We start from the raw sequence: 14,677 nt of genomic DNA, 5'->3' as shown, positions 1-14,677 counted from the left end.
TCTCCTCGCAAGATTTCTGACAGAGGAGTGAAAAGAATTATCAGAAGAGTTGTTCAAGAGCCAAGGATCACTTGTGGAGATCTTCAGAAATTAGCAGGATTAGCAGGTACAATTGTTTCAAAGTAAACAATAACTGATGCACTCAACTGCCGTGGCCTCTCACCACACTTGAAGCTCGTTTCAAGTTTGCTGTACAACATTTAGACAAGCCTGTGAAATACTAGGAGAATATAGTCTGGTCATATGAGACCAAAATTAAACTCTTTGGATGCCATAATACACACCATGTTTGGAGGTCAAATGGCACTGCACATCACCCCAAAACATCATGGTGTAGCACTGGCAAAATTCATATAATTGAAGGAATGGAAAATGGAAAAATGTACCGAGACATTCTTGATAAAAATCTGCTGCCATCTAGGATGATGAAGGAGGGTGGACAAGGGTGGACATTCCAGCGAGACAATGATCCCAAACACGCAGCCAAGGAAACTCTCAATTGGTTTCAGAAAAAGAAAATAAAGCTGCTAGAATGGCCCAGCCAATCACCTGACTTGAATCCAATAGAAAATCAATGGAAAGAACTAAAGATTAGAGTTCATAGAAGAGGCCCATGGAACCTTCAAGATTTGAAGACTGTTTGTGTGGAAGAATGGGCCAAAATCACACCTGAGCAATGCATACGACTAGTTTCTCCATACAGGAGGCGTCTTGAAACTGTCATTACCAACAAAGGCTTTTGCACAAAGTATTAAATACATTTCAGTAAGCATGTCCAATACTTTTTCCATGAGTCATTCCATTTTATAACACAGAACTTAATTTCTGAACTTGTATTGTTTTCTTTGCATGTATGGATTACTTGGATTGTTACCGACATCTAGTGAAAATTTCATGTCAACAGCACCTTTAGAAATATATCAAAAAAATAAGAAATCAGGAAGGGGGCCAACACTTTTTCACACCACTGTGTGTATATATATGAAGAGTTTGGTTCCAAACTGCGATAAACGCCATTTTCTTTAAAAAATTTAGTTCCCGCCAAAATTAGTATTGTATCTGGTTGGTATTGAAAAGTCAATTTTTAAGATATCCGCCGTGTTATTCTGTCATGTTTTCCCCCTATCTTTCCAAACCGCGACAAACGCCAGTCTCCCTTAACCGTGACAAACGCCAGTCTCCCTTCTCTGCAGAATGCGATACATCCGCTCAACCAATCACAGTGCACCATTCCACGTATTGTAAACAGTAATGGCAGCGCTTTGAACACACCCGGCATCCTAGTTTTTCTCATCTACTTTGTAATCAAGAAAGTAGATGAAGAATGAAGAATTTTGACGGCATCGATGAACCTGTGGTGGTTTCTGCGGTGGGGAAGAAACGTAAGCCATCGAAATCTGTCATGGATTTATTGCATTTTGGGGAAAAAATACGGCATGATGTCTAGCTTTTGAGGATCTTTTGGTCTACTTCACTTTGTCAGGCAGGTCCTATTTAAGAGATTTATTGATTGCGAACAGGTGTGACAGTAATCAGTCCTGGGTGTGGCTAGAGAAATTGAACTCAGGTGTGATAAACCACAGTTTTAACAGGGGGGCAAACACTTCTTCACACAGAGCCATGTAGTTTTGGATTTTGTTTTCCCTTAATAATAAAAACCTTCATTTAAAAACTGCATGTTGTGTTTACTTGTGTTATCTTTGACTAATATTTAAATTTGTTTGATGATCTGAAACATTAAAGTGTGACAAACATGCAAAAATATAAGAAATCAGGACAGGGGCCAACACTTTTTCACACCACTGTATATACAGATTTCGATAATATACAGTATATAATAACTTGTATATATACTTTAATAAAAATGTCACTTGCTTTGATAGTTTATGTAATGCAGTGAATTATTAAGCAGGACTTCACAGTATCCAAATATTTTTGGGACCAAGGCAGATTAACTATGATCATACATTTAGATTCAGCATGATTGAGAAAAGAGCAGACATTATTATAGGACATCAAGTAGCACTGAGAATCATGTTGTAGGCTGAGACGTACTTAAGCTCTCCTCTAAGCATCTTCAGTGTGTCAGAGTCCTTCCTCTTCAGCTCCTCACTGCGCTGTCTCTCCCGCTCTCTTTCTCGCTCCCTCTCTCTCTCTGCCTCCCTCTCTCTCTCCCGTGCCCGTTGCCTTTCTAGCTCTCTCCTCCTCTCTTCCTCCTCCTCCTGGTCCTCATCTTCCTCTTTCTTAACCTCCAGTCCTCCGTCACCCACGCTTTCTTCCAACATCAGTGCACCTGCCTCTCCACTCTGGCACTTCAACTGAAAAAAACAAAAAGAGTGACATTTCAAAGTGAAAGATATTTAGTTAAAATGCAACCATTTTCAAGAAAGAAACAGCCCACATATGCAATATCAGACGTGTAGTTAATGGTAGATTAGCAAGTAAAATGTAAAAAAAAAAAGTTCCCATCTGAAAATTCCGTTATCATGGGAAATAAAATAAAAAAACTGTCAACGGAGACCAGCATGAGCAATACCTTGTTTATTTCCATCTGTGTCTCACGAAGTTTCCTCTTATATCTCTGCACATCACCTTTCAGCTGATGATTATGGTTTTGAAGACTGCTGATTAAGTGTCTCATTTCTCTGTTTATTGGCCCTGGAATGAATAAGAGAGGTAATATTGAAAGAGAGAGATTGTGATGCTGATAGTCACTCAAATGGCACAATGACAGACATCTCGGTTTATGATGCTTAGTTAAAAGTAAACCCCAGCCAAAACAATGAACAATGAGAGAAGGGATGACAGGATACACCACCCCCGTAGATTTCCTCGCTGTAACCATGGTTACTTTAAAACAAATTGGCTTTGGGAAATTCACCACTAAGGAATCCCACCTAAACCTAAAGTCATGACAACCAAAACGGATCAAATAAAATCTCTTGTATGCGTGACGTTACCTGCTTGCTCATTGGCTGCAAGATTCTGTTCGAACTCGATCCGTAGCATTTCGTACTCCTTGCGCACCTGGGCCAGTGTGTCCTCTAGCTGAATGACCTCGGTGCGTAACTTTTTCTGAAGAGACAACTCATCACTCTACAAACAGAGAGAATGACATTCAAACTATCAGGAAAAAAAAAAAAACATACTCAGATATAACTACCAGCAATCATTTCTGTCCCATCATCACTCTTACCTCCATGTGCTCTATCTGCCGCAGGTGAGCGTTTTTGGCTGTAAGCAGCAGAGCTCTGGCCTCATCCAGCTGGGTTTTCACATGTAGAGACTCATTGTACAGCAGAGAGAACTGTGATTGGAGGCACTTGTACTCTGGTGTCTCCTTCAACACTTCCTCTGGTATATTCCTCAGATCAATCTACAAAGGGATACAGAGATCAGTAATATGTCATGAAAAATAAAAGCTTCCTGCTTCAACAGGAAAAACATTGAGACATGAAAGAAAGCTGTTCTCATCAAATAACGCGTTAGGGTCATTACTGGGAATTTTGAGCTGGTGTTGTATTCTCAGTAAACTCTACTACCTTTAGTTTCTCGCTCTCCCGAACAGCTTCCTGTAGCTCTTGCTGCAGTTTCTCAAGCTCTGCCATGCGGTTGTTGGCAAGTTCCTGGTTCTGCTCCAGTTCAGCATTCAGAGACTCAAACTGAGAGTAGAGAAATACTTATTAGACAAACTGACGTACAATAACAGACTGGAATAAGGTCTACACCATTCCAATAAACAAATATTTTAATTATATTTTTGTTAAACTCTATATATAGAAATGATTAAAAACGGTTTTAGGTAACAATTTTTGAACTACTACCTTCTGTATACTTAGTGTGATTTGACCACCGGGTAATCCACCTGAACTGCCAGTGGCATGGTAACCGGAATTAAGCTGATTTGGGAAAAAAAATAAATACACATTCAAGAAATCAACACAAAATACATAAAATTGTTAGAAATACCCCCTAATTCAAATCACAAACAGATTAACATCACTGCATCATAATATCGTGTCAAATTACTGTATGTTTTGCCTGTATGTTTCACTGGTACACTGTGTCAACTGTAAATGCCGCAGCAAGATTTGTAGTAGAATATCCTGCAGTACAATTTCCTTTCTCAAAGGAAGTACTGATAGATATGCAAATAACACATAACTAATATGATGGTAATGAATTTCAAAAGAAATACATTGCATGTAATTCATTGTATTATTGCTGAGATGAAGGAAAAGCTGACCTGCTCCAGAGCTTCTGCTAGGTGTTTATTCAGCTTCTGCTCTCTCTTTCGAAGTTTTTCAATGTCCCACTGCAGATCCTCCACAGCTGTTTCCATCTCAGACACTTTAGTCTCAGAACTTGTAACTTTGTCAATCAGTTCATTATACTGTAGAAGCAAAGACTGGTCTTAAGGACAGCTCAGGGTACAAGATACACATCTTTAAAAATGTGATAGGCAGTTTTATACTGATGCTTAAAAAAAAGGTTTTATATACTGTACACTCCCGTTCAAAAGTTTGGGGTTGGTAAGATTTTTTTTATTAATGATTTTATAAGTCCCTCATGCTCACAAAGCCATTACTCCGATCTTTAGTGTCACATTCAGAAATCATTCAAATATGCTGACATTGAGCTTAACAAACATTTCTTACTATGATTCTATGTTGAAAACAGTGCAGTGTAATATTTTTATGGAAACCTAGATACATTTTTAGGAGTTTTTGATGAATAAAAAATAAAAAACAGCATTTATTTGAAACAAAATCCTACTGTAACAAAGTCTTTACTTTTAATTACGTTAATGCATCCTTGCAGAATAAACATTTCAATTTCTTTTCAACACATACTGATACCAAACTTCTGAAAGGTAGTGCAACATTAATAAATATGAATAGAATAAAGTCAAACAAAACTAGGTAAAGAGATACCTCCAATGACATTTTGTGGTGTTTCCCTTGAAGGGAGTAAGCAAGATCTTGCAGTCGATTATGTTCCTCTAGAAGTGTGCGGTTTGTAGCAATTATCTCTCGCTGACTGTCATCCTCACAAACTGATAAGAACAAAGTGCACAAGTTTAGCATTTGTTCACAAAGCGATTAAACTAAAACTTCTAGGGATGCATTTTTCTGGAATAAACAGTTTGTACTTTGAGAATCACACCAAATGAAATGATATTTTACCAGCTGACTGCACTCGGGTACACAGCTCATCAATGGTGGTATGCAGACGGTCAAATATGCAGACCATACAGGCCACGGCGCCCTTGCTGAACTGCATTCTGTCCTGTAGCTGCAGTGTGAGCTCCTCCTCACTGCTGTTATCCAGAGTAGCCAGGAAAGACTTTGCGCTCTCGCTGAGAGTTGGTGGAGGGGCTTAAAATAAGACAATAAATAATATGAATGTGCATGATAAAAGCTGCTATGGACAGAAAAATCTAATCTTTTCTTCAAATCTAATATAATTTGCATATGCTTTGTTTCTTGAGTATCAGTTTTGATACTCAAGGAGGAAAAAAAAGATGCCTCAATTTTATTTAGAGGCCCAAACTGAGCAAAGATGAAATTCTGATAGATTATAAAAAAAAGTTGCTTCAGTCCAACAAGTGTTCATCCTGAAATATTACTAACAATATAAAAGTTATTCTAACATTTAGTTGATAAAAATAAGTACAAATTTCACAGCAAAAAGACATGACCTGATAGAGGACATAGTTAGAATTGTACAAAAGGCCTTTTTTTGCTAATAAATAAATAAACTAGGCAGAGTGAGCGTGTTCTGTTTGACATTTCATGGAAATTCGGTACATATCGTGAAGGTAGCTAAGCTACTGGGTCAGATGATATCATTTCTACAGTTATGGAGTGGTCAGAAGTTAAGCTAGATTAAATAATTAACTTTGACATAACATCAGTAAGAGCATTTTTAAGATCAATAAGCACCAACAGTAAAACTTGGTTAATAGTTGCTAAATATACGGAGTGCAGAAAGGTGTTCTCATTTTAACCTAATGACAATAGAAAATCTGAAGGGGGTTAAAAATGTTTTTAAAAGTTTTGAAATAGATTTGTCAGAAGGCTAAAGTAAGTGCTGTGAAGGTAAAGAGAATGTGTGCAAAGAAAGACAAAGTTTGTTGGTTAATCAATTGAAAGTAGGACCTCTGAGTTCTAATTGTTTGGTTTATGATGGTCGAAGTAAGTAGGAGATGAAGTAGTAGAATAGTTGGGTATTTTGGAAGGCTTTTTCACTTTGGGGAAGAGTTTGAACAAAGCTTGAGGATGTTTGTTTTTGTGATAAGAGCACATCACTAACAGTAGGGGAAATAACTCTGAAAGTTTAAGGGTTTAGATGCAATGCCGACACTAATCTCACTGTTAAATTATGATAACTGCTCAAGATGTAGCACGAGCAGAGAGAGCTAGCCTCAAAGCCAGTGTGAATCTTGATTTACAGTCTAAAACCTCCAAGAAAACCTGTAATAGCTATATTTATATATTATATAAATATTTATACCATATATTTATAATAATACCTGTAAATTATATTTTGAGGAGTTGAAATCTTGCACCCTTTGTTTTTATCAGCTTGAAAAACAACAGCTGAGTGGGAAATTATCATCTTGTCTCAGACTCTGAGAAAGAACTTTTACAAAGTTCAATGACATGTGAAATTAGTTATTTTTGAGAGATTTCTATGACACCTATGGTTTTTAGTAATTAACGTTGCTAATGGGCTTTGGTCAATGCTACTAGCCATTTTTGGGTTTAAAGAGGTCATATGATGCGATTTCAAGCTTTTCTTTGTCTTTGGAGTGTTACAAGCTTATTGTGCATATATAAGATCTGTAAAGACGCAAAGATTAAAATCTCAAACCCAAAGAAATATTCTTACTAAAAGTTAAGACTCATCCACGCCTTCCTAAAATGCCTAATTCAAACACAAATCTATGTCACTGTGTGGGAAGAGTTACATAACACCGCCCAAATGTTTACGCAAAGAAAGAAGGGGAAATTTTTTTCTCGCTGTAGTATTGTTGCTGCCGCCACCATGGAAGCTGATATTCCAAATATGGTAGAGGGTGTAATATTTCCGCCACACGCTTGAGGTATTCAGCCAATCACAACACACTGGATAGCTGGCCAATCAGAGCATACCACGCTTTTCAGAACGATGAGCTTTGTAAAAATCGACATGTTTCAGAAAGGTGGGGCAGAGAGGACTACAGACTAAAAGTCTTGCTCTCAGTTAATTTGGTTGATCTAAAATGTGAGTTAACATTTCCGTCACACGCTTGAGGTATTCGGCCAATCACAACGCACTGGATAGCTGGCCAATCACAGCACCCCTCTTTTTTTCAGAACGATGAGCTTTGTAAAAATCGACATGTTTCAGAAAGGTGGGGCAGAGAGGACTACAGACTAAAAGTCTTGCTCTCAGTTAATTTGGTTGATCTAAAATGTGAGTTGGCAAATGGCAAAGAGCTAATGTCTACACGGACTTCCGTTATGCCTTTGGTGTTGTGCAGGACTTTGGAGCAGGTTGGCAGCAGAGTGGTTTCCTCACTAGGAGGTGAGACAGATGAACGCATGCTGACTAAGCAGCAGTGGTTGCCACCGCATAAACGGCAGAAATCTTCACTGCTCAGGGATGTCATTTGCGCACTGAAAGACCTCACTCACAGCTCAAAGATAGAGCCAAGATGCAAATCTGTGGATTTGATTGATTCTAAATTATCAGATGGATAATAGACTTGCTTTCTTTTCTGGTCACACAGATACACAGTGTGTGTCTGTCACTAAGGCGTTCTAAAAGTGTTCATATTTAAACAATATGGGGCAAGGGATTTTAGGAAATGCGGAAGAAGTTTACGGATGTGTGGTGTCAAAACACAATTTGGCAACCCTATTCTATTTAGTTGGGAAAACCTGCACCCTCAGGGCTGTTTTGTGAATTTGTGATTTTAACTCTTTATGAAATGCCAGGGTTATTGGGATGTTTTTGGTTATAGTCAGCAAAATGTTTGCAATCAATAGGCACTGCTGTCTTAAAGGCTAAATATTGGTTTGAGACATCATTGCCAGATGGGAATGTCAGACACTACTGATTCTGATTGGAGAACACACTTTAATGGTAAGGTATGTCAGGAAGGTGCATCAACTAAGTACTGAGTAAAGGGTCTGAATACTTATGTAAATGTGATATTTCAGTTTTTTCTTTTGAATAAATTTACAAACATTTCTAAAATTCTGTTTTCACTTTGTTATTATGAGGTACAGAGTGTAGATTAATGAGAAAAAAATGAATTTAAACAATTGTAGTATCAGGCTGCAACATAGCAAAATTGAAAAAAGTGAAGGAGGTCTGAATACTTTCTGAATGCACTGTATGATATAATATAATATAACAATGTAATATGTAAGGGATAATCAATGGCTAGCCGTGCATTAAAGGATTTTAAATGCAAGACGTGGAGGCAAAGAACCGCCTGACACGAAGCGCATTTAAAATCCTTTAATGCACGGCTAGCTGTTGATTATCTCGCTTATTCCATGGTCATTTGCCAAGTTATAGACAAGTTAAAACTAGTATTGCTGTTTGCAGCACAATATTTGACCGAATGGGTAAAAATGACAGTTACGGCACGTTAACGCTAGCATTCTGCCCGCTTCAAATCATACACAGAGATGAAATAGTGCGGTAAGACCACATTTATTTGAATGAATTATAGCATGTATTTCAATTAATTATCGATCGATCGTTTGAGAGAGAGAGATGACAGTTGTGTGTACCTGCATGCTGCGTGTCACTCAAACAATTACTTCAAAAACAGCAATTTTACCACCTCGTTGCTGGGGAATATAATGTAGCGATCTACTATCTAGGCTATTTTATTAATGAGAATCACGGGGAAGCGTTGACAACAAGTTTGTGTGTGTGTGCAGTGCAATCAGCGATCTCTGACCTCTCTCTCTCTGTGTGTGTGTGTGTGTGTGTGCGAGTGATGCGTGTTTGTTAGTGTGCATCAATTAAAGCAGCGCATTAATATAGAACGGTGATTAAACTGACTTGAAACTACATGTGCATTAAACTGCATGCCTGCCAGCCAATCAGAATCCAGTATTCAGACAGACCATGGAATAAATAAATATAAGATACACTCACTCTCTGTGCACTATATAACACTATAAAAACTTATAGACTTTGGTAGATGTAAACATGTTACAATGTTAACCATTGTTAACAGACTGTGTCGTCACAATAATGAATATGGGACTGCTGATATAAACTTCCTGTATTTTATGTACAATAAGCAGAATAATTACAACATATGGTTAGAAAGCATGAAGCTTGCGGTGTCAGAACGCCAGTCTATCAGTCAAATCCGCGTTATGACAACGACGTCTCAGATAATCTGACGGCAGATAAAACTAAACGACAAATGAATAAGAGATTGTTACAAAAGTGCGCATCAAATACACTAAACACAGAATCTCTAACGCCAGAACAGACCTCACTGATTCACCCACGTGACGTCACATAAACACATCTTCTTCTTTTCCTTTTAATGGCGGCTGGCAAACCCACTTAAAGGTGCAAACTGCCACCTACCTGCATGACAGCTGACGTAAAATAAGGATTGGGCTAAGGAGAGCTGATGTGATCACTTAAAAATCAAAACAAAAAAAAAACGCTTGATCGGCCCTGATCCCGATCATTGAGATTGGCTTGAGACATCCCTTGAATAAATCAATCAGACAACAGAAGCATGTAGTAGATTGAGTACAACAGGTTTTTCAGCAAGTTTTGATCGTGTTGATAATTTAGAGGATTTCAAAATGTGCATGTCAAATATGAAACAGTAGGCTTTACAGGATTAATAGCATAACTACATAAACTTTGATTATCAACATGATCAAAACTTGCTGATAAACCTGTTGTACTTGATCTATAACATGCTTCTGTTGTCTAATTGATGGTTTATTTTTTTTAGCATGTAAAAGGCCTTTGGCACAATTCTAAAAATGCATTAGTTTACATATTTGTAGATATACAGTGTATTGGAGTCTAACTCCTTGCATGTTTACCGGGAATTCCATCCTGCACTGGTTCATCAGCTGACTTCTCCACAGAGTCAGGAAGCTGCTGTTGCTGCTTTTGCTCCTGCATCTGTTCCTTTTCTTGCACTGGTTGTTGCTGTTCTTCATACACCGCCTCAGCTGAAGGTGGAGGCTGGGGGAGGCCATCCTCACCTTCAATTGAAGCTGGCAAAGGAGCAGAAGGTTCAGGACCAGATAATGGGGCTGCAGCAGGAACTGGGATGTCTGGAACAGGAGGGGTGGCAGGGGTCTGGACAGGTGCCGCTGTGTCCTTAGACTCCACACGTTGCAGCAGTTCATGGATATTTTCCTCAAGCTGTGAGAACAAAGTTCAAATGAGCCCGTTTTTCTACTCATTTTTGTATGCTAAAGCAATACTATTAAAAACAATAAATGATCAATTTTACTGGAAAAGCTTAATATTGAGGTCTGTGATAGAGGAGAATGAGTACAGCATTGGAAGAAAAGAAGAGTGTTGAACCTGAGTCCAGCAGCGGTTGACGATAAGCAGGGTGGTGTCATCAGTTGCCTGCCTCTTCTCCAACTTCTCAATCTTCTCCCTCAACTCATCCTCCAAAGCCTGCCTCTGTTCAAGCCGTTCGCAGAGCTTCTTGTTCTTGAATTGAATGACCTTCATGTCCATCTCCTCCTGCAAAGGACAATTTGGGGCAAAATTACAGAAGCTTCAACACGTCTATATTGTCTACAAAGGTTTTCAAGGTTATGACTGAAACATACACTACTATTCCAAAGTTTTGGGACTGTAAGTTTTGTTTTAAAAGAAATTAATGATTTTATTCAGCAAGGATGCAATACATTGACCAAAACTGTGACAGTAAAGACATTTAGAATGTTACAAAAATGTTCTATTTCAAATAAATGTCTCTTTGATTCATCAAGGAGTCCTGAAAAAAATGTATCACAGTTTCCATAAAAATATTACGCAGCTCAACAGTTTTCAACGTTGATAATAATAAGAAATGTTTCTTCAGCACCAAATCAGCATATTAGAATGATCTCTGAAGAATCATGTGACAGTGAAGACTGGAGTAATGGCTGCTGAAATTTCAGCTTTGCCATCAAAGGAATAAATTACATTTATATTTAAATGGAGTTATTTTAAATAATAATAATAATAATGTTTCACAATTTACTGTATTTTTGATCAAATAAATGCAGACTTGGTGAGCATAAGAGAGTAAACAACACAGAAATCTATATGACCTATATGACATTTTTAAAGGTAGTGTATGAGGTTTAACTTGAGTGATTTTTTTATGTTCATGTTAAAAATCTACATTCCAAACACACAAAATATTCCATGTCATCTGCACCTGACAGCTACAAAGCATTTTGTTTTGATAGCAGAATGAAACGAACCGTAGAAGAAACTCCTCCAATGCGGATGGGCTCGATGAGAGTGGTGGTCGTCTTCTCCTCTTTCTTCAGCTTTTTTTCAGGAGGGCCAGGGGGACTATCCCCTCCTGTGGGGCGCTTCCCACCCCCTGCACCAGACATGTTTCCCTACAAAAGTCACGCAGTGTTACACATAATTTTGAAAAGATTATTATTATAATATCATTTAGTACTACAACACGGGCAAATTAAATGGTGCTCATCAATTTCAGAGGTAGTCTTATTAAACTGTCTAGTATAACCTGCCATCATTTAATCACCCTCATGTTGTTCTAAACCTTAATGCTTGACTTTTGTGGAACACGAAGGGAGGTGTTAGGCAGAATAACAGCCGCGGTCATCATTCAACTTAATCGTGCGGAAAAAAGATGCAACTGAAAGTGAATGATGGCTGACACTGTCACTTCTAATCATTTCGCACAACACCTCCTTTTGTGTTCTACAGAAAAGCAAGTCATATGGATTTGGAATAACATGAGGGTGAGTAAACGATTGACAAATTTTTCTTTTAGGGGTGAACTATCATTTAAAAATAATAATATTACACTGAAGAACTAAATTGCAAAGACAGCTATAAGTACTGATAATTTTAAACAAAGACACTCGTACAGAGATTTTGCATAGATAATATTTACCTAACTGGCATAAAATAGGCTTTACATAGTCAATATATTAATATGTTCCCCCTTAACAAAACGAAATGTTTAACGATATCAAAAGCAACTGTCGCTTAATTCACGAATATGAGATTTTCTGTTATATTAATGCTGGCTAACGACGGCGATCTAATTTTTATTTTAATTCCTTTTTATAATGAAACAAACAATAAAGAAGCTATAACAATCATTTTGATCACATTACATAATACTTGGAGTAAAATATAGTTTTCTACGTTAATTTTAGGCAACCATGGCGCTTTGAGTGAGGTTAGCTTCGATGCTAGCTAAAGCCTAGCAAGTGAGCTACAACCGTCACAACATGGGCCTTTTTACATTATAAATTACACTGTGGTATAACTATACGACGTTTGTCATACGACAACGTTTTAGCTCCCTCGCCGTAACAAATGTGTATTAAAATATATTTATGTTAGTAATTTTCTTTGCACCCAGAAACAAACCTCCGCTCCGGTCGGAAACAGGAAGAAGAGTAGGATATGTGAAGACTGACACTACAGGAAAAAATATTGTCTATCAAAATAAAAGTGAGCGGGCATAGACAGGCCCTCACGTATGTTGAAACGTTTTTGTTTGAAGCACTCGTACCTTTTTGGATATTTGTTGTAATCACTGATGTGTTTGCTCGAAGTGAGCGATTTGAATAACGTATGGTTGGGGACTCTTTCGTGCGGGTCTGATGCATTACGTCACTTCCTCTAAATCGCAGGGTGAAAATAAAAGTTCGTAAATGTTGGCTTTAAAATTAATTGATTCCTTGATTCGCAGAAATGTAATTAAGGCAATGACTATTTCCCCCCGTTTTAGTCTTAAATTTAATATAAAAAAATAATTAATAGCTTGCACCTTCGTGTGAAGTTTTCGTTCGTGGGGTTTAAGTTTTTTTTTTTTACAGAATTAGTTGCTAGGATACGATGCAACATATACAGGCGGTTTAGATCAATATTTTATAGAGCAGCTTTTCAGACTGCCAGGGGGAGAAATGAGGCATTTAGACAACATCAGGGTAAACGCGTTACTTTTTCAGTAGTAAATGGTTTTTGTACATTATTCGTAATCGTTTTTTTTTTGTTTTTTTTTAGGTTTCTCAGCCTCGAAGATCACGGGTGCTGTTATGGTAAGGTCCCACAATATGAAGGTAAATCCAGTTCAGTTTGCGCATATTCAGACACACAAACATCCTAAAACTCTTGCTGATTGCATTTCTAGGGCTGATCTGAAACACAGTGACATGGAAGAGATTGAGAAGAGCAATTCCATACCAGAGATCGAAAGGTTTACCTTTATATTATATACTTTATGTTGCCAAACAAAGATATATTAAATTGTTTATTTAAACATTCCATCATAAATTGTTAGTTTTAAACAGTCCATCATGTATAAATTAGTGTGAAAGTCACATTATAAAAAAATAACAGTTAAAAACCGACACCCTTTTTAAATCTTTCAAACTTTCTATCCCTTACTAAGCAGTGGCTTAATAAAACGTTAACTCTTTATTGATAGGCCTATATTAGTAGGCAACCTGCTATTTTCCCTGCAACTGAATAAATAAACAAATTATAACGAATTAGTTTAAATCAGGGTTCCTCGATAGGCGTCCTACATCCGGCCTGTGAGAGAAAAAAGTTTGGCCCGCGCTAATTTCAAATAATGTGGCATGAAAATTCAAACGCAGCATCAGAAAGCTACATTAACTTACATCGTGTCTACACCGGACGCGAGCGGTGCGGCGCGACGCAATAACATACAAGAACTCGATATAATCAGTGATGCTGTCTTGGATGTGGCGCGACACGACAAATCCCCGACCGTAAACTGCTGACTCGTTCTGTTTATAACGTACTGACACAACGTTCAAATGATTTGCAATGCTTTGTCGCGTCCAGTGTAGATACGATGTGACAGCAAAACATGGCGAGTGTGTAGAGAAGAAAAGTGGACATGGAAAATAGATGATTCAAATGTGAATGGACTGAACAGTTTTGAGTGAGTGACTGACTGATATCTTTGTTATGGAATACACGTGTTGGTTCGCAGTGAGTTCACAGTTTTAACGTACAAGTTTGCTTTAATTTATTTTCAAGATCTGAGGTAAAATATCTATTGTTGCTTTCACTATGGCTATAAAGATAACGCAAAATAATATTCAAACTCACACTAGACACTTTTAACATCGAATAAAGCACATAATCATTACCTGAGATTATCACTGTCATATTTAGTATGTTGTTCCTGCCGCGACGTCGCAGAAAATAAAAACCGTTCCTAAAATAGAATCCCATGTCGCTTATTTTAACGTGTTGTGTCGCGGGTGGTTAGGACAAAAACTACAAGGAAAAGATACTTTTTTATCGCGACGTGTCTGGTTGGGACACACGGTGTTACAGTTTGATCCCCCCAAAAAAATATATGCATACAAATATTTATACTGACAAATCTAATAAATGAATCTGCAATTAGGGAAAGTGGAGAGAAGAGATC

The 14,677-nt window shown here is 37.7% G+C and overlaps 2 protein-coding genes across 4 annotated transcripts in view; one reads left to right on the top strand and one right to left on the bottom strand.

Moving 5' to 3' along the window:
* rnf40 (ring finger protein 40) overlaps window positions 1-12,862 on the bottom strand; it is a 20,070-nt gene extending 7,208 nt beyond the window's left edge. Inside the window, exons 1-13 of one of the 2 annotated variants that reach the window (XM_016469214.1) lie at window positions 12,782-12,862; window positions 11,481-11,624; window positions 10,582-10,749; window positions 10,089-10,416; window positions 5,187-5,378; window positions 4,935-5,056; window positions 4,247-4,393; window positions 3,825-3,899; window positions 3,543-3,662; window positions 3,197-3,376; window positions 2,961-3,096; window positions 2,537-2,658; window positions 2,056-2,318 (exon numbers count right to left, since the gene is read on the bottom strand). In XM_016469214.1, coding sequence (XP_016324700.1) covers window positions 2,056-2,318; window positions 2,537-2,658; window positions 2,961-3,096; window positions 3,197-3,376; window positions 3,543-3,662; window positions 3,825-3,899; window positions 4,247-4,393; window positions 4,935-5,056; window positions 5,187-5,378; window positions 10,089-10,416; window positions 10,582-10,749; window positions 11,481-11,618 — 1,991 coding nt within the window. In that variant the 5' untranslated portion in view covers window positions 11,619-11,624; window positions 12,782-12,862. Of the gene's footprint in view, window positions 1-2,055; window positions 2,319-2,536; window positions 2,659-2,960; window positions 3,097-3,196; window positions 3,377-3,542; window positions 3,663-3,824; window positions 3,900-4,246; window positions 4,394-4,934; window positions 5,057-5,186; window positions 5,379-10,088; window positions 10,417-10,581; window positions 10,750-11,480; window positions 11,625-12,636; window positions 12,666-12,781 lie in introns of those variants that run through there. The other variant, XM_016469213.1, reaches the window with a different exon arrangement.
* Window positions 12,863-12,964: 102 nt separating this feature from the next.
* Window positions 12,965-14,677, top strand: part of cfap119 (cilia and flagella associated protein 119) — a 7,323-nt gene continuing 5,610 nt past the window's right edge. Inside the window, exons 1-3 of one of the 2 annotated variants that reach the window (XM_016469218.1) lie at window positions 12,965-13,199; window positions 13,276-13,310; window positions 13,403-13,468. In XM_016469218.1, the coding sequence (XP_016324704.1) occupies window positions 13,176-13,199; window positions 13,276-13,310; window positions 13,403-13,468 (125 nt within the window). In that variant the 5' untranslated portion in view covers window positions 12,965-13,175. Of the gene's footprint in view, window positions 13,200-13,275; window positions 13,332-13,402; window positions 13,469-14,677 lie in introns of those variants that run through there. The other variant, XM_016469219.1, reaches the window with a different exon arrangement.

This window comes from Sinocyclocheilus anshuiensis, unplaced genomic scaffold (assembly GCF_001515605.1).
Source record: "Sinocyclocheilus anshuiensis isolate Anshui unplaced genomic scaffold, SAMN03320099.WGS_v1.1 scaffold1572, whole genome shotgun sequence".
NCBI lineage: Eukaryota > Metazoa > Chordata > Actinopteri > Cypriniformes > Cyprinidae > Sinocyclocheilus > Sinocyclocheilus anshuiensis.
Note: the sequence above shows the minus strand (reverse complement) of the source record. Positions and strands in the feature narration are given on the sequence as shown.